This window comes from Coenobita brevimanus, chromosome 40, assembly GCF_032717465.1.
Source record: "Coenobita brevimanus isolate Jiangsu-jjx chromosome 40, ASM3271746v2, whole genome shotgun sequence".
Lineage (NCBI taxonomy): Eukaryota > Metazoa > Arthropoda > Malacostraca > Decapoda > Coenobitidae > Coenobita > Coenobita brevimanus.
The window spans coordinates 66,458,227-66,477,681 of NC_136993.1; the positions used below are offsets into that span (position 1 = coordinate 66,458,227).

Sequence of the window (19,455 nt, forward strand, 5' to 3'; positions counted from 1 at the left end):
GAGGGCCTCCTTCCACTTTTATAAGCAATTAATATTTTATAAACTATTATTTTATTATTTTTTGTGTTTTATTGCTACTAACATATATGAACTTTATTTTGAATATGCACTTTTTATTTTGCTGCATCTTTTACCTTGTTGTCCGGAGGCATATGACCCTGGCAGTTGCACTGCCAGACTTTAATTATTTTAAATCAATCAACCCATCCAGCACACTGTAATGCAGTGTCACTCTGGAATGGCTGGAAAAATTTGGCCAATAAACTGAGTTAGCCACACATGTAAGGGGTGATGATTCATGCGGCAGTGGCCAGGGGCACTGGAGAGAAAACTCAAGGTCAAATGGGGAAAGGGTGGACGTGAGTGTAGGTGAGTGAGAGCTGTGGGCTGTCACTGCCAATTCACAGACTCGCCCACGTAGAAATAGAACTTTACGTGACTCCCCAAATATCCTTCATTCATCACCTCCTGGTTCCACAACGCACCCACCCACAGACCTGGGGACACTTACAATGGAGGGAGGAAGGATAAATGAATAAACTTGCCTTTAATGGAAGCTTCAATGTGCTGTAGTTATGCAGTGATACCTGGTTAAAAACAGCCTACATAAAAAAAAAATAATGTAAGACCCCCAGGCTTTAGGGGTTAAGACTGAGGTGTGTGCAATGCTTGAGTAATTACATTCTGAAGTTGTTGTGCAAAACAGTATGCCACCGGGTGTACTGGTCAATGAAATATTAAATATTCATTGGGAGTGCAAAATGTGGATTGGTTGGAAATAGGATAATGAACAGGAGTGGCAAGAGTAGATCTACACTCTTTACCCTGCACCTGACAGTCAGAGGAGGATGTTGTTATCACTGGGATCAATAGGTGTCCATCCATACAGTTGGGTGGTAGGGGTGGCTGGCCAGGTGTGGAGAACTCATTTCTGGGCCAGAACATAAAAAGTATTTACTGAAGTAATAAAATTTCACAGTTATGTGTCTCATGGTGAACTGATGCCTTTTGAAAGGTAGAGTGCTGTGTCTTAATTAGTTTTTTTTTTTTTTTAATAAAAAAATCCAGAGATTTCAATGCAACCTGCACAAGGAATCTGAAGGGCCCAAATTATGTGTCCTCAAAGGGTTTTCCTTATGCCCAACTTTAAAAGAAAAGATTAGGAGGGATAAGAGCCATTATGCCTTTGGTTAGGTAAGGTGGAGGATATGTGGTTGGTCAGATGGAGTGTTGCAACAGCATAGCATTGCCCATGTTTGTAGAGTGGTATATAGGACAGGTAGCGCCGGCAATGGAAATAAGATTGAAATTCTCTGTAAGGCACAAGAAGCTAAAATGTATTGTGTAAGTAGAGACAACTGAGTTAAAAAAGACTAGAATGAGTAAGTGTTGGGGAAGGGTGGGTGTAGTGCACCAGGTCAAGATTATTATAGGCTTGGCAAAGGATTTAAGCAATTTTATTTTTCAGACAAATCATAAAAAGGAAGCACATGCCACTTTCAAATACCTGGCATCCTACAAAACTAATACAAATGAAATTTTTGGTATTAAAGAAATGTTCTTGGTTGCTGAATAACTTGCCGTTTGTTAGATGCTGAGGTTTCAGCACTGATCGCCATGGTGTTCATCATGGAAAATGTCCAGTGGGAAGCGAATAAAGCCCTGAGGTCTACCCTGGGCAGGCGAGTGACCACCAGCAGCCTTGTCGACCACACCAGGAGGCGGCCCTTGAGGGACCACTCGGCGAAGGTAGTGAGGAAGACTGGGTCGTCACTCACCACCACCACCATCACACACCACGACACCTGCCGCAGCTGCTGACGTCACCACGATACAAGTTAGCTTTGGGATCTACCTGCCTGAACAGTAATGTGAGTGACCTACCCATCCCAGCAGTGGCATCAGAATGACCTACCAACCTTTGCAACAACGTGAGAGTGACCTACCCACTTCAGCACTGATGTAAGAGTGACCTACTTGCCTCAGCAGTAATGCGAAAGTGACCTACCCACCTCAACAATAATGTGAGAGTGATGTCCCCACCTCAGCAGTAGTATGAGAGTGACCTACCTGTTGCAACAGTAATGTTAAAGTGACCTACCTGCCTCAGTAGTAATGTGAGAGTGACCTACCCGACGAGCCTGGCCGACCACCCAAGAGAGCTGTGCCTGCGTCACGTTAGCGTCCTTGCCCTCCACACCCACCTCGAACACACCCACACCCCATGCCGCTCCAACATCACCAATACTCTAATGGGAACCAGGGTATAATTATGTAGGGTAAATTAGTTTCCATTGGGTTAAGATGCCACCGAGAAAGTGTGATATTACTTTAAATTTTCATCCCAGTTATCAAGATATTTATTACAGTACAGTAATGCCTTTGATAAAAGAGTAAATTATTATCTGAGTATTACTGAGTAATAAAAAAAACTTTCAGTGCTGAAACTTAATTCTAGCTCTGAAACCATCGCTGCGGTAATGAACTCGGCTTTCAAAGTAACGATTTCATTCAGTTATGGTCCCGTATTTAGCGTCGATTAACGTTCTCTTTGCTATTACCTTTATTATGGTGCTGTCTTCTATTAAGTTGTCCGAGAGCAGCATTGGAAAACAGCTGCCTTGTAGCCAAGTTTTGAACACTGAATCAACCATCTGTACCAATTCCCACAGACGATCTCTGGAATCTGCAATGAAATAATGACTATATCTGTCTATCTATCTCTCTCTCTCTCTCTCTCTCTCTCTCTCTCTCTCTATATATATATATATATATATATATATATATATATATACAGCCATTCATCATCCAATCCTACGTTGCCCCATGAGGAGCGTAGGAGCCCGGGGCTAGGCAAGTTGGTCCTAACATTTAAGATGAAAGCAACCAGCCTCACTTATCCCTGAGTGGCATTACATGAGCAATAAACCCCAACCATCCCTTGGATATAAACCTTCACCAGCTCAAGCCGACTGGAGAGCCGTAATTACCCATTAAACCACCAGGCACCATAATTTGGTTATATGGTTACCACCCAGCTTGGTAAATGGTTTCCTGGTGTATAGGAAACCATTTGGCTAGTCACTCAGTGTAGAGTCACCCATAGAAAGAAGGAAGAGGGAAGAATGAAGGAAATAAAGAAGAGAGAGTGGAAAGTCACCCTAGGCAGAAGGACGAGGAAAGAATGAAGTAAAGAAAGAAGAGGAAGGAATTGATTGATTTGATTAATTTATTACGCCCGAAGGCGACAAACCTAGTACAGTGCCATGCAGCCATATGTGAGGCGAGTACAGGGGAACTCGTGCCACGCAGGACACACTGTATAACAAAGTTAGACCCACCAAAGTGTGGATGACGCATGAGAATAACATGTAGGTTATCATCTTCCAACAAATGTTTACAAGTGTCCACTAATGTGAGTCTGTGTGGTATTAAATCAGAGACAAGTGGACATTGCAGGCAATAATGGTCAAGGGTGTTGGCATTGGGTGTGTCACACAACTTACAGGAGGAGAAATGAGGTGCGTTGCCCGCCCCAGCCACCTGCCACCCTGGTTGGTAGCCCAGTCTGAGGCGGGCACACACCACGTTATATCGACGAACCACAAGACCACTGCGACGATATCTATGGGGACGAGATAGAAAGTGGTCATAATGTTGGATGGATGCATGTGAGCCCTCTCAGCACTTCTACAGTGAAGAATAGGAGAGCGGGCTGCTCTGCGTAATATCTGCTTGTAGCAAATGGGGGAGCCATTAGTAGCATCCACAGCAGGCGGATCCAGTCCACAGGCAGTCCTTGCAAGGAGGTCAGCAGTGTTGTTGGCTGTGAGACCAACATGAGAGGGAATCTACAGAAAGTGCACCACCATCGAACGATCACGGGCAGTGGCCAATTGACGGAGTATCTGCGTAACAAGGTGTTGATATGCAGGCCTGGGAGAGGAGAGGGCATGGAGGGCCGGCTGCGAGTCACAGATGATCAAGCCGCTGTTGTTCGCCCGTATTAATAAAGTAACTGCATCCAGGAGTTCATTTAGTTCACAATACATAGAGCTCAACGAGTTTTTTTTTTTTTGTATATAATGAATGGAAGAAGGAAAAACAAAAGAAATTAATAAAAAATAAGTCCATATGCCTAAAGGCATACTTCATTCATAAAGTATTTATAATAACTGGATTTAAAGGTGGATTCAATGTTTGTGAGAAACAACTCCCAGGAAGTGAATTCCAGAAGAGTAGTAGTTCTGGGGATAAATGAATTTTGATAAGCAGAGGTTCTGCATTGCGGGGGAGAGAGTGTGAGTTCATGGGCGCTCCCAGCTGCCTGAGTATTTCGGGAGAAAATATGAAGGGGAGGCACAATTGAAGCCAGTTCGTCAGAGCACTTACGGTAAAAACACTGATAAAATAATGCTAAAGAAGCAACATCTTTACGTACCGGTAATGGAATTTTGTCCAACTGCCTCAATGCAACCGCTCCACATCCACTCCACAGTGGTGAACAGTATTCAGTCTGAGAACGCACATGACTTTTATATATTGTGGCCATCTGCTCGTCAGTGAAGAACTCACGAACTCTGTACATAAGTCCCAATATTTTGGAAGCAATGTTAGCAAGGGATTTAACATAAGCTGTCCAGCTTAGGTTGAGGTTTTGAGTAACACCTAGGATATCAATTGTAGTGGATATGGGAAAACTGACATCATTTAAAATTATGTGGGAGTCTGAGGGATTCTTTCTGTTGGAGACATTAATGTATTTAGTTTTCTGAGCATTAAATGAGACCAGATTTGTTTATCCCCATTGATTGATTTTAGAAAGGTCCTGGTTCATTGAAATTACTGTGTTTATATCGGAATTTATAATATCAAACTGTGTAAAGGAGGTACTAAATATGAAAGAACTATGAAGGGTCGAGTTATCAACATAAGAGTGTATTGGGTTGTGAGTGACAGATAGGAAGTCATTTATATGAATGAGAATGAGGGTTGGCACCAAAACTGATCCCTAAGGTACGCCAGCGTTTATGGAGCGAAAGTGAGAATAAATTCCATCAACCATGACCCGTATTTCTCTATTAAGAAGGTAAGAAGAAATTAGAGGAACCAGTGATGCAAGGCCATAGTGTGACATCTTAAACAATAAGGCCCGGTGCCATACTCTGTCAAATGCTCTTAAAATATCTAGTGCTATTGATGTGTTTCACCGTTTTGGTCTACTGTTTCGTTAATCTGATGGGTAAGAAGGCAAAGAATGTCTACAGTTGAACGTTCTTGTCTAAATCCATACTGCCGATCATTGATTAATTTATGGATTTCTAGATGCTTGACTATATGTTTGTTAATTAGTGTCTCAAAAATTTTACCGAGAACGTTAGTTATTGCAATTGGTCTATAGTTTGATGGATCACAAGCTGCCCCATTTTTAGGAACAGGATGGATATTTGCTTCTTTCCAAGAGGCTGCAAATTCGAGGTACGGATGCATAAGCAGAAAAATTTTGCCAATACAACAGCCAACACTAAGGAGCAATTTTTAAGTACTATTGAAAGAATTTCATCTGGACCAGTAGCTTTGTCTGCTGAGAGATTCTGTGATACAGCTTGTACGTATCTTGTGTGAATCATGAAAGGAAGTATTTGAGGGAAATCAAAATCAAGCACAGGAATATTGTGATTTTCTGTATTTAGAGTTGAGTTTATTGAGAAAATGTCAACAAGAAGGGTGGCTTTTCCACGTGGGTCATTCACTAAATTTCCATTAAGGGACTGTAACGGTGGAATGGAAGAGGTGGTAGTGAAGTTAGTTTTGATGAATTAAGGGTTGACCAGAATATTTTGTTATCATTTGGGTTGTTTAGTAGTTTGTTAGCCTGTCTATGTAGAAAGTTTGATTTAGAAAGATTGATGATAGTTTTGGCATGGTTTCTGATATTTCTATAATAGTTAAAGGCTTCTTTGGTTTTGGTCCTTGTATCAGTGCTATAGGCTATTGTTTTATGTTCTGTTACTCTAGCACAATTGTGGTCAAAACATTTAGGAGAATTACATCTTTTTCTGTAACTATGATGGGGAATGAATGTTTCCATGCCGACTTTAATGAAATCCTGTATGTGGCCCAATGTGGTATTTTCATCTTGAGAGAAAAAGGAGGTCCAAGGAACATTAACAAAAAATTTTGGAGTCCCTCCCACTCTGCCTTGTCGTAGTGCCATTTAATCACCACAACAGGTTCAGAGCAGGAGGGTGTGGTAGGTGTTAAACTGATGGCTTGAATCAAACAATGGCCAGAGGATCCGAGGGGGGACTTCACTTCGACATTGTAATTATCTGAATTGATTGTTAGAAACAAGTCCAATAGGTGGGGATTTTGATCGGGGTTGTCTGGTACACAGGTGGGTTGACTGACTAACTGGGTAAGATTAAATGAGTCTGCAAATAGCTCACATTCAAGACCATAGTCGTCAGTTCTAGCTGAATAAGTGAGCCACTCAACATTATGGACATTAAAATCACCCAGAATAGTAATTTCTGATGCAGTATTAATGTTGAGTACACTTAGTTGTGAAGACATCTTTTATACATTTCTGCCCGGAATCGTGCTAAGTCTGTTCTTTGCTCTGCAAAAAATAATTTCATCCATACAAAATGCTCTCAACTCTCCAACTCGAACTCTTCCTGCTCCTTCTGGCACCTTGCCAAAAACCTTTCTAACAACCTTACCTCATCATCCTTCCCTCCTCTTTTCTACTCTGATGGCTCTGTAGCTATTTCTTCTACTGATAAAGCAGATCTCTTCGCTCGGACTTTCTCCTCCAATTCCACCTTAGACTATTCCGGTGCTGTTCCTCCATTGCTTCCCCCCTCAGACTTCCTCATGGCTAACATTAAAATTTCTTCAGCTGATGTATTTTATGCCATTGCTGGCCTCAGTACTAATAAGGCATATGGACCTGATGAAGTCCCTCCTGTTGTTCTCAAGAACTGTGCTTCAGTGCTTACACCCTGCCTAGGCAAACTCTTTCACCTTTGTCTGTCAACTTGTAACTTTCCTTCTTGCTGGAAGTTTGCTCTCATTCAGCCAGTCCCAAAGAAGGGTGACCATTCCCAACCCTCCAACTATCGTCCAATTGCTTTAACATCCTGTATTTCAAAAGTTTTTGAGTCAATTCTTAATAGAAAAATTTTAAAGCATCCTTCCTATCACAACCTTCTTTCTGATCGTCAGTATGGGTTCCGTAAGGGACGCTCCACAGGCGACCTTCTCACCTACCTTTCAGACTCCTGGTCATCCTCCTTTCGGGACTTTGGCGAAAACTTTGCCATTGCACTTGACATCTCAAAGGCTTTCGATCGAGTCTGGCATAAATCTTTAATTTCCAAACTGCCCTCCTACGGTTTCTATCCTTTCTGTGCCTTCATCTCTAGCTTCCTTTCTGGTCGTTCTATAGTCTCTGTTGTAGAAGGTTATCGTTCTTCTCCTAGATCTATTAACAGTGGTGTTCCTCAGGGCTCTGTCCTATCACCAACTCTCTTCCTTTTATTCATCAATGACCTTCTAAGCTGTACATCTAACCCTATCCACTCATACGCTGATGACTCCACCCTTCACCTTTCCATTCGATTCCCACAACGTCCATCTCAGCAGTTACTTCAACAGGCAAGGGATGAGGCTATGGCGCACCAAATGTCTAACTTGGCTCGTATCTCTGACTGGGGTAAAAATAATCTGGTTGTTTGTAATACATCAAAGACTCAGTTTTTGCACCTATCAACCCGACAAAATCTTCCACATGTATACCCACTTATGTTTAATAATACACAACTTAATCCTGCATCATCCTTGAACATGCTTGGGGTTTCATTTGCTCGGGACTTGTCTTGGAAAGATCATATTACATCTCTTGTATAATCTGCTTCCAAGCGATTGGGTGTGCTAAGCCGACTCCTTTCCTTCTTTGCCTCTGCACAACTCTTGACTCTATACAGGGGTTTTATCCGCCCCTGTGTGGAGTACAACTCTCATGTGTGGGAAGGCTCCCCACATACAGCTCTTTTAAATAAAGTGGAGTCAAAGGCTTTTCGTCTCATTAACTCTCCCCCTCTTACTGACTCCCTTCAACTTCTGTCTCTTCACCGCAGTGTTGCATGTTTATCTCTTTTCTGTCACTACTTCAATGGTCACTGCTCCTCTGAACTGTCTGCATGCATTCCTCCACTTCTACAACGGGCGCATAGCACCTGTCTAGCAGTAAACTCTCACCCCTTTTCTGTCCAACTCTTTAATGCAAGAGTTAACCGTTACTCCCAGTCCTTCATTTATGCAACAGGTCAGCTCTGGAACTGTCTCCCTCTGTATGTATTTCCTGCTTCCTATGATCTCCAGTCTTTCAAACGCACTGTGTCCAGGCATCTCGAAATAAATGGATCTTGAATTTGGCTCTCTCTTGTGTTTTGTTTTTCTCTTGGAGGGAGCAGTTTTGCGGGCTCGTGGCCTTTGGTTCCTTTTTCTTCACATAAAAAAAAAGGCAATTTGATATAATGTGGATGTGTGTGTTGTGTAAAGAGGGCAGCCAGATGCCCCCTGATGTTTGACGCAGAAAGATGTGTAACCAGCTACCAAGGCATAGGAGAGAAAATGGAATCCAGGCTATTCTGTCAGTCTCCCGTTACCTTGGCAGTAGTGCTTCCCTGGGCGGGGCTGCCCATCCAACCCCCTTGAAGTGGGTCCAGACTTGGGGAAAATACAGCACAGCCAGCACTGCCATATTCCTTCTGGGAGCCATCAGTGTAGATATGGTGGGCCGAAGGGAGGGAATATGACAGCCTGGCGATGGTCTCCCAAGCTAGCCGTTTCTGAAGCTGAGGCAGGTCAGTCTTGGAGGCCAGAGTGTATGAGATAGCAGGCACAGGGGTCTGCCAAGGTGGAACGCCATAGTCCACCTCCTCAGCAAGCACCGGTACATTGATGTTTTGCCGTCGGATATTTGAACAAACAGTATTAACTAGTGTGAGGCCACCACTGCAAAGCAGAGGCCTTGGTGCAGTGGGATCAAGGGAAGTCCAAATGATGTGAGACTAGTGGGAAGAAAGGTGAGGATAATGCAGGCACTTAATGTTGAAGTATGCAACCATGGAGTATATTCTCTCAACAAGTGGTGGAAGGTTGAGTTTAAGTTGCATGTTGACAATTCTGGCTGAGCCAGGGCAGCCCAGGATGGTCTCATTACTGCATTTTGGAACTCTCATGAGGTTGTAAGGCTGTTCTGGAAAGTTGACAAAGAACAGGGGAGAGATAATCAAGAACTGATCGAATGAACGCTATGGATATGGTTCATGCTGCAGGAATAGACACCCCGGCAGCATAATTAGTGAGCCACTTGAGAGGTTTTAGGTGCTGCTGTAGCTGGGTCAGCAAATCCTGAACAATCGGATGCACACATTGTCTTGCAGGAATAGAGGGAGAAATCCGTACAGGTGCCCCCAGATAAAGGTACTGTTTGCATAGAAGGATAACACAAACCCCGACAGAGAATACAGGCAGTGTTCTTGCTGGATGGGAACTGAACATTCTGCTTGTTTCTGGAGAGATAATGAGTCTTCATTTGGAAGCCGACTTGTGAAACAAGTGAAGGAAACGTTACAGATCTGCAGGGGAATTTGAATGAATGCAGGTGTCACCAGCGAAGCAAGTAATCATGGTTCCAGGGATGTCAGGAAGGAGGGTGAGTACCGGTAGATGATGTATGAGGATATTAAACAAAAAAGGACTAAGGATACCACCTTTTGGAGTACCAAGCTCGAAATCCTTAGCAGTGTTGTATGCGCCCTTAAAAAGAACATGAGAGGACCTATTAGACAGGTAACCACGTATCCATTGCAGCAGGTTTCCCTTAACTCCAAAATCCACTAGCTGGTCGAGGATGATGTCTCTGTTGGCGACATCAAATGCACTCTTTAAATCAATGAAGGCCACTACACTGGTGGGGGATAGGAGGGTGTATAGCTCCATGAGGCAGTGATGTGTCCCTCGCTGTGGTAAAAAGCCACACAGTCGGGGCGAGAGCTTGTCCTGCAGCCTAAACAAGAGTCTTGTAAGGAGGATGCATTCCAGTACTTTACTGAAGCAGGAGGTGAGGGAAACAGGTCGGAATTTATCCGTGCCAGGTTTAGGAATAGGCATGATTGTACTGTGGGTCCATGCTTGTGGCAAGTATCCCACATGGATGCAAAGGTTGAACAGCTGGAGAAGGGGATTACCAGGAACTTTCAGGAGGACACAGAGGACAGAAAAAGTAATGCCATCATCACCTGGAGCCATTACCCTACCCCTGGCAAGGGCCCGTTGCAATTCATCGTCAGTTATAGCCACACCATACTCATCGTTTGTCCTCAGTAAAGTGGCGGTGAGACAGAGTGCACAAAAGTTTTTCTGGGTGGAGAGCATGTCCTGTATGTGTGCAGGAAGGGCGCAGGCCCGTGACTGTGCAGACCAGATATCTACAAGATCCTGTGCATACTGTGCTGGACTGTGGTGAAGGACACTAGGGTGCTTCTTGACAAACTTGTTGATAAGGCGCCACATGGAACCAACAGTCTTTTGATGGTTGATGCTATCAGTAAATTTAAGCCACGAATCGATATAAATGGAGTGCTGGAGAGCAACTAGACATCCCTCGATAATCGATACTGATGGAGACTCTCGGGGGAAGGTCGTCTTTGAAAGGCAAAACCGTCTTCCACTGCCTTCCTCTGCCTGAGCAATGCGATTATCCAGTGTCCAGGTATGGGCATTATGATGGCACATAATGTGTGGCCTGCTTACATAGTGGGTGTAGTAGTCATGCGTGGAGCTGACAAGTGATGAATACAACTTTTTGGGACAAGGAAGGTCGAACATGGCAAGAAGGTTGGTCATATAGGAGATGTATGTAGGGCAGTACTTGGGTGGGATTGCAATGCGAGTGCGTCTGTGTACAGGAGTAGGTGTAGCAGGGAGGGAATAATGAAGGCTGAGAGCAATGTGATCAGAGAAGAGCACAGGGATAGATTAACACCTGACCCGGAACACCATGCGGTCAGATGTAAGGACGTGATCTAGTGTCCCCCTAGAGTGTTTGGCCCCACCGGTTTCCCAGCGGGTGAGCTGAGTATGATGAATATAAACAAGAAGTTTAGTCCTGTTACGGTTAATGGTGGCAGAAAGGTCCCCCAAAGCAGGGTGTTGGGCATTATAATCCCCCATGTATACCATGCCATGGATGGTGGGAGCTGGGAGAGCAGTTGTATTCAACCTGCCTGGCGCAGAGTACATATTGCACAACCAAATTGTGCTGCTTTCAATGGTGACCTCAAAAAGCTGGAAGGTTGTCTCGTCATCTACAGAGCTTTGGAGAAAACAGTGCTGGATGGAGGAGTGGACATACGCGACAAGTCCATTCCTAACTCGATGGACGTAAGAAACATAACCACTGGGAGTGGGTGCCTCCACCCCGAGTAGCGCACAACCAACAAAGGATTCCTGAATGAAAATGATATCCGGCTGGCAACTGTAAACATATCCTTTGAGTGCAGTAAGTTTAGACTGGTTAGTAACACCACAGGCATTCCAAGAGATGACATGCAGTTGTGCCATGTTATCGAACTTTGCCATGATGTTTGCGATGGCCAGATGAGGAAGTGGTGGTGGCATGAGAAGTGCTATGTGGCGTGCCACGAGGGGAAGACATCCTAGGGGGGGCATTCAGTCGTCCAATGGGACTGACAATGGACCAGCTTCTCCATCAGGGTGGTGACAGTCATAATGATGACTTGTTGTGATTCAACTAGTGAATTTAATGTTGTCTCAACTGTGGCTTGCTTGCTAACCAAGCCATCATTGCGGGCTTCAGTTGCATCAAAACGTGCCGTAAGTGAGCTAATCCAAGTCTTGATAGTGGCAACAGCATCGTGAAGTTCAGTGACTACAACTGAGTCCAAACTGACAGTGGAGACAGGGGGAGCGGCAGCACGGAGTGGTGGTGGTGGTGATGCTAGTGGAGCCCTACCTTTAGCAATGGGGGCAGGGTTAGCCCGGTGTCTGGTGCAGCCATGCCAAACATTAACCCCTTCTTGTTGACCTCAGGGACATTTCCAATGCAAGGTATCTGGAGGTGGCGGGTTGGGTTGCATCAAGGCTGTATCAGAAGCAGGTGGAGGGGGTCGGTGAGGACACGTCAGAGAGCCATGTTGGCCAGAGCATAATGCACGCCATTCTGGCACAGAGCAGTACCGGGAGATGTGACCAATGCCCCAGCATGGAAAGCATCATGGTTGCTCGTCCTTCATCTTGCAAATCTCACAAGATGGGAGGCAGGGAAGGAAGCTGAAGGTGACAATTGTGGCAGATGAGGAAGGCTCCAGGTGACTACCAGCCGGTTGACAGGAGTGCCATTCTGATGGAAACGTCGGGCTGAGTAGATACCTGGCAGCTTCTTGGCCAGTTGGGATCAATGCAGACAGGATAACGTGTAAGGAGGTAAGTAGGAAACTTGTGGGGCCTCTCCGGTGAGTCCTGAATTTCCAAAGAAAGTGATAGGAATTCTCCTTTAGCTATGCTATCTACAATGTCCCAGTGACGTCTGGAGATGCAGACAAATGGGAAGTGATTGCAGACATCTTGACCTCTGCCTGGGTGCAGTCAATTTGAAAAGCACGGTTGACCTCAGACAACTATCGAAGGTTGATGTCCACAATCAGGTTGTCTTTGAATGAAAGTTTGATGTCAGCTCTGGGCACAAACGCCGGAGGCATACAGGCAGGAAGCAATGGCGAACTTGGGGGGATTGAACAAGCTGCGGGAGGCGAGGAGTGTTGGCTCTAAGGGCAGTTGCCCTCTGCAGAGGATCAGAAGTCTCCTGCTGCTTGGAGGATTTGGTAGCAGGGGATGAAGGCTCACTGTTGCTGTCTGAGGTGTTATGCATGGGGCACTTGGCAGTGGAAGATGCCTGGCCGACGAGGTGAGGTGTGGCAGGTACAGATAGTACTGGTTCCATAGTTACTTCACCAGCTAGCAAGACATTGCTACTACTTTGTGGTAGCTGTGGCCAGTCACTCTGCATCATTTCATCCTCATCACTCAGCGCCAGGTCAGCTTCAAGGTCCTTGAGGGTGGCAGGGCCCAAGTACTCCATGCTGCACACCTAGGCAGGTAGCAGGGTGAGCAGGATATCAGCTTCACCAGCACAACAGAACAGACCAGTGGTAGCAGGGGAAATGGAGTGACTCGTCCATGACGTCACACCTACCTGAGAGGCACATGCACAGAAATTAGAAAACCCGACCTGGGGGGCCCCATCTGCCATACTGAATTTTCCCCCAAAACTACAGGCTAATTCCAAACACCAGAAAAACACAGCCAACGGTGAAGTAAGCACTAGTCCTTTATGTTGCTCCCTGCAACTACAGAAGGGTGTTGGAAGGCAAGGACCGGCAGAAAAACCAGGAATATGAGCCACACACAGCAATGATTTGTTTATATCCGGCCCTCTGGTGGCGAAATCCGGAAAGAAGGAAGGAGATGAGGAAAGGGCAGACACCCGAGAGCAGCACTACGTCGAGTGAGTGGATGGTGAGCGCCCACACCTACCACTTATATATAAATATAGATAGATAGATAGATATTTCTATTGGTAGGTGGGGGCACTTACCATCCACTCACTCGATGTAGTGCTGCTCTCGGGTGTCTGCCCTTTCCTCTCCCCCATGCTTCTTTTCTTGCATCCTTTTCTGTTTTTCTTTCCTTTATTCTTTCCTCGTCCTTCTGCCTATGGATGACTTTACACTCCCTCTTTTTTCTCTCCTTCATTCTTTCCTCTTCCTTCTGCCTGTGGGTGACTCAACAATGAGTGATAAGCCAAATACCATTTGCTACACTGGGAGGTAACCATATAACCAAATCTTGGCGCCTGGTGGTTTAGTGGGTAATTACGGCGCTCCAATCGGATTGAGCCGGTGATGTTTTACATCCAAGGAGTGGTTGGGGTTTATTGCTCACGTAATACCACTCGGGGATGAGTGAGGTCATGTATATTTGACGGTCAGGGATACTGGTAGGGTGCTGTACAAGCTGCTCTAGGTCATTAAGGTTTGTTCACCTAGTGGATCAGAAAAAGGAAAGGAGAGCCAAAATGTGGTGGTGAACATTGAAATAACCCAGGATGGACATTTCATAGAAAGGAAAAATTTATAGAATGTGTTCCATCTTAGAAGTAAGATAGCCGAATACTTTTGCATAGTCAGTAGAGGTAGAGGACAAGTAAATGGTACAGATATATTTAGTCAGAGAATGATAGGATAGCCAAAGCCAGAGTGTAGAGAACTCAGAAGAATCATGTTCAGGAACACGAGAGAAAGATATGTTGTTTTATATATATTTTTTATATGTGTCCGACTCTGGGCATAGGCTTCACAGCCTGCTATCAAGGCCCAACAGTCCTACATACCATACACCTCTACATGTCACCACTTCGGCGCTAACACCCACTGTCCATATTGAATACATGCTAGGGCTGTCTCATACAGGACTGGTGTATTGGTATTAGAGGGGATATTTTTCGACATGTTGGCGGGTCTTCTGGTAGATCAGTAAAGCCTCATTTAATGAAATTCAAATCCTTAAACTGTTCCCTGCCCCAGCCGGGATATGAACCAGTGTCCGTTAGAACTGCAGGCCAACTCTCTACCGATTGAGCCACAGCATCCATCTTTGGCTCTGAAATGAGTATTGAGAAAGTAGAAGGATAGAGAGAAATGTTTACCATCAGTCATTTCGGACAGTTGAGTTTCTCTGAGGGAGACAAAGTGAGGTTTAGTCAAGGAGTAATGGTGTTCAACAGAGAGATTGTTAGAGGACAGGAGCAAATGTTGAAGAAAGGAAGATGTGAGTCAGACAGTGGTTCCAGGCATCTCGTTTGGCCGTCAACGGGAGACGGGCGGATGGTGGGAGCTTTCATGGACCGTCCCCACCCCCATCCCTACTAGGGACTCTGAGGCCTTGTGTTGAGACGTTATTTAAAACAAAAGCTGAATAGGAAGTGTAGTGTGTAATGTGCATGTAGTCTGGTGCTGACAGTTAGAGGAACTTGTATTGGAGAACATGCTGATCTACCCTCTGTGTTCTGAAACACTAAAAATAATTCAGCAAATGGGGAATGGTCAGTAACTAGTCCCGAGAGCTGATTAAAGGGGATCTCCAGCTTTCCCTGTCATCAGCTTTCCATATAGGAACGAGGGTTCGCACCCCGCCAGGGTAATAAACTTTGAGAGTGTTCTTCAGGCCACGTACTGCGTTGGCGGACACAAGGAGTGATGTGGTTGAACCAGTATCGCATACTATAAAGTATGCTCGCACCCAGTTGGCTTGCGCGGCCGATTACACTTGGTTCACAGACTACACACACATCCAAAGCCACTCCAACACTACACTTACAAGCACTTCTCACCCTACATACACTCTTTACCAGACAGCCTATGCCACTTGGTAGAGATACATTGGCTGTATCGTCCCCACTTCGGTCGGGATAGGCCGGTCCTGCAGTGGACACAAACGCCTAATGATGATGATGATGTATATATATATATATATATATATATATATATAGGTTAAAATTGGTCCAGTCAGAAATAGTTTCCTGGATAAATGATACACTGATGGAATAGGCCCATGAAGAAATAGGTTCTCAGGGTAATTAGACTCACATGGGAACAAGTCTATAAAACAATAAAGATGATAGGGAAACATAGATCCTCGTGAGAAATAGTTGTTATTAAAATTTCCACATCCTTTTGGGAAATTTTATTATTCTTCACAATATTGTTATTAGTCTTATTTATTTTAAAAATGCGATATGTAGAAAGAAAGAGAGAGGTGAAAAGATTAGTAAGAGAGAGTAACAAGAGAGTGGATGAGGAATTTGGAAGGAATTTGAGTGTAAAGTGGAGGGACTGTAAGAAAATGTTCTGGAAAGAGGTGAAAAGAGTAAGACAGGGTGGAAGTGAAGTTAGCAGGGGAGTGAAAGATAAAAATGGTAGATTGCTAGTGGAGAAGGGAGAAAAAGTGAGCAGATGGAGAGAACACTTTAAGGAATTGTTGAACATAGAGAATGGAAGTAATGCGAGTATAAGTGGCTGGGGAATGGCTTGGAGAAGGAGGGAGGTGAGAAGACAGGAAGAAATCAGTAGGATAGAAGCTGTGGAAGCAATGAAGAAAGTTAAATCGGGGAAAGCCCCAGGAATTGATGGAGTGTGTGGTGATATGCTGAAGCATGGGGGAGAGATAGTAGTAGAATGGATGTGGAAGATGTGCAGCTTGGCCTGGGAGGAAGGTAGAGTCCCGGAGGATTGGAAGTCAGGTATAATTATTCCCTTGTACAAAGGAAAAGGGGAAAAAGAAGTGTGTGGTAATCATAGGGGCATTTGTCTTCTTAGTAAAATAGGAAAAGTGTATGGTAGGATACTTATTGACAGAGTTAGAGAAAGAACAGAGAAATTAGTTGGAGAAGAACAGGGAGGTTTTAGGAAGGGAAGAGGTTGTGTAGATCAGATATTCATTCTTAGATCTTTATTGGAAAAGTTTCTAGAGAAGGGAAAGAAGTTGTATGCGGATTTCATGGATTTGGAGAAAGCATATGACAGGGTGGATAGACAAGGATTGTGGAAAGTGTTAAGAATATATGGAGTAGATGGGAAATTGTTGAATGCTGTGAAGAGTATGTACGATGGTGCGAAGGCTGCAGTGCGTGTGGATGGTGAACTACGTGAATTTTTCTCTTTGAAAGTTGGGTAGAAACAGGGATGTGTCATGTCTCCATGGTTGTTCAATCTTTACATGGATGGGGTAATAAAATAGGTACAAGGTAGGGTAGTGGATGTTGGAGTGGCCCTGGTGAGAGAGGATAGTGTTTGGAAACTCCCTGTACTGTTGTTTGCATATGATACTGTGTTGTTGAGTGAAGACGAAGGGGAGCTGCAAGGCTTGGTGGATGAGTTTGGGAGAGTGTGTAAGAAACGGAATCTAAAGGTGAATGTAGGGAAGAGTAAAGTGATGGTCTTTGAGAGAGGTGAAGTCAGTGAATGTACAGTACAGCGAGGTTGGATGGTGAGGAATTGGAAAATGTGAGTACGTTTAAGTACTTGGGTAGTGTGATGAGTAAGGATGGAGGTTTGGAGGGTGAAGTGCGTGAAAGGTACAGCAGGGAAGAAAGGTTGCTGGTTCTTTGAAAGCAGTGATAAGAAACAGGGAAGTGAGCATGGAGGTGAGAAAGTTACTACATGACAGTATTGTGATACCAACTCTAACGTACGGAAGTGAAGCTTGGACGTTGTTGGAAGGACACAAGTCAAGAGTGAGATCAGTGGAAATGAGTTATTTAAGAGGAGCCTGTGGAGTCACATGGAGAGACAGGCTGACGAATGAGGATATAAAGGAGCGTTGTGGTGTGGATGTGGATGTGATAGGAAGCGTTATGAGGAACACACTGAGGTGGTTTAGCCATGTGGAGAGGATGGAGGGTGAAAGACTGACGAAGAGAGTGTATGTGAGTGAGGTGGAGGAGGGAAGAGGGAGGGGGAGGCCGAGGATGAGATGGAGGGATGGGGTGGAGAGGTATATGAGAGAGGGGGTGTGAATTGGGAGCAGGGCAGTGAAATGGCGGGGGACAGGGCGACTTGGAGGCGATTTGTTTGTGGCCACCCCAAACGGGATTGAGGCGTCTGGCAATAGATAGATAGATAGATAGATATTTCAAAGGTTGTTTGGCCTAGAGCCTTCAAACTTGGTCAACTTAAATGGACAACTGTTTGCTTCATTTGCCAAATATGGTGGCAATCCGTCAACCGGATCTCCGGATATTATCAAGAAAAAAGTGAGTCAGTCACATTATCTCAATAACTGCTTAAGCTAGAAAGCTTAAATTTTACAATATAGCCTTCAGGCGGATGCAGTGTGGAATGGAGTATGGTTATAATCGGTTGATTTTCTCTGAGATCGCCTGGGGTAAAAAACTGGTACATTTCCGTAGATTCCGGATGTCACCTAATTTTCCATGAAGGATTAAAGCTATAGGCACCACACTTGGTGGACTAATAGACTGTGATGACATAAGGTGGCAAGCGCAATATCAGTTACCTTGACCTCAAAGTCCCTTCATAGCTCGGCTTCAGAAGGCAATGGCTGTGGGAAGTTATTCTTTATCAAAATTCTCCTTCGAAAGTTTTACCGAGCTATGATATTAATTATTATTATTATTATTATTATTATTATTATTATTATTATTACTATTATTATTATTATTATTATTATTATTATTATTATTATTTTTTTTATTATTATTATTATTATTACTCCTTGTGCAGGAAATAGATCTATGGGAATATACCCGGTAAGGCTCCTTTGGAAACCTAGTTACTTGAAGAATTTCATCCATGAAGGAAGAAAAGTTCATGCAGGAAAATATGTTTGCAGAGAAAATGTCTCCATAGATCAGAAATAGATCCATGTAGTAAACAGGTAATGAAGTGAAATCATTCCATGACAAAAACTAGTTCAGAGAGAAAATTGGAATAGGGGATGCCTGAGTCCAGGAGGAAGTGTACTGTAAGTACTATGTAGAAAATGGGTTAATGGCAGATGATAGGTGTGGGTTAGTGGCAGATAACTGAGCCATGAGGGATAATAGGTTCTGAGGAAACCCTCCTATGGGGGAAAATAGGTCCTGGTGAAACAGGGTCATGCAGGAAGAGGATCCAATAAACAGGTCCACAAGGGAAATTAGGCTTGTGTTGGTTGATCCCAAGAAGGTATAGCATGAGACAGGCTTGTATGTGAGTGAAAATTACTTGATAAGCATGAAAGAATGGCTGTATATGCATGTAGGCGAATAAGGTCACTGAATGTGTGTGCGTATTTTGAGCAACTGTACCTGCAAAAGGTGTAGGCAGAGAGCTCCTTGCATCACATACAGCGGCAAAAAAGATCATCAGCAGGAGACCATGCTTCATCATCCTTACGGCTAACATCTGTGAGGACAATATGCCGTTTAGCAATGTTTAAAGTTCGTCTATATATCATGCAGTACTCCTTTCCTTATCAGTAAGATAAAGCTCTGGAGCCAGGTTACTAAGTACCGGCAGTTAAGTCAAGGGTGACAAGCCCCGATGGGCTCCAGTGACATCAATTTAGCAATGATCCCGGAACAACCATCAGACGGAAACCTTTATGGTTCCCATCCAGTTAAAGCACCTGAACCCAATAGATCATCAAGCATCGATTTGGTTATATGGTTACCACCCATCCTGGTAAATGTTTTTCTGGATTACAAGAAAGCATTTGGCTTGTCACTCAGTGTAGGATCGCCAGAAGGATGCGTTACATGGAGCAAATGGATGGTGGCCATCCCCACCTACCATATAGTTC

The 19,455-nt window shown here is 44.3% G+C and overlaps 1 protein-coding gene across 1 annotated transcript; it reads right to left on the reverse strand.

Moving 5' to 3' along the window:
* Positions 1–296: 296 nt before the first annotated feature.
* Positions 297–19,043, reverse strand: LOC145397176 (uncharacterized). Its single transcript, XM_080270374.1, has 6 exons — positions 18,962–19,043; positions 2,562–2,686; positions 2,133–2,249; positions 1,582–1,814; positions 825–931; positions 297–319 (listed from the first exon to the last, which is right to left on the reverse strand). Exons 1-6 carry the CDS (start codon positions 19,041–19,043, stop codon positions 297–299), a joined length of 687 nt encoding a protein of 228 aa, XP_080126500.1.
* Between the last annotated feature and the right edge of the window lie 412 nt (positions 19,044–19,455).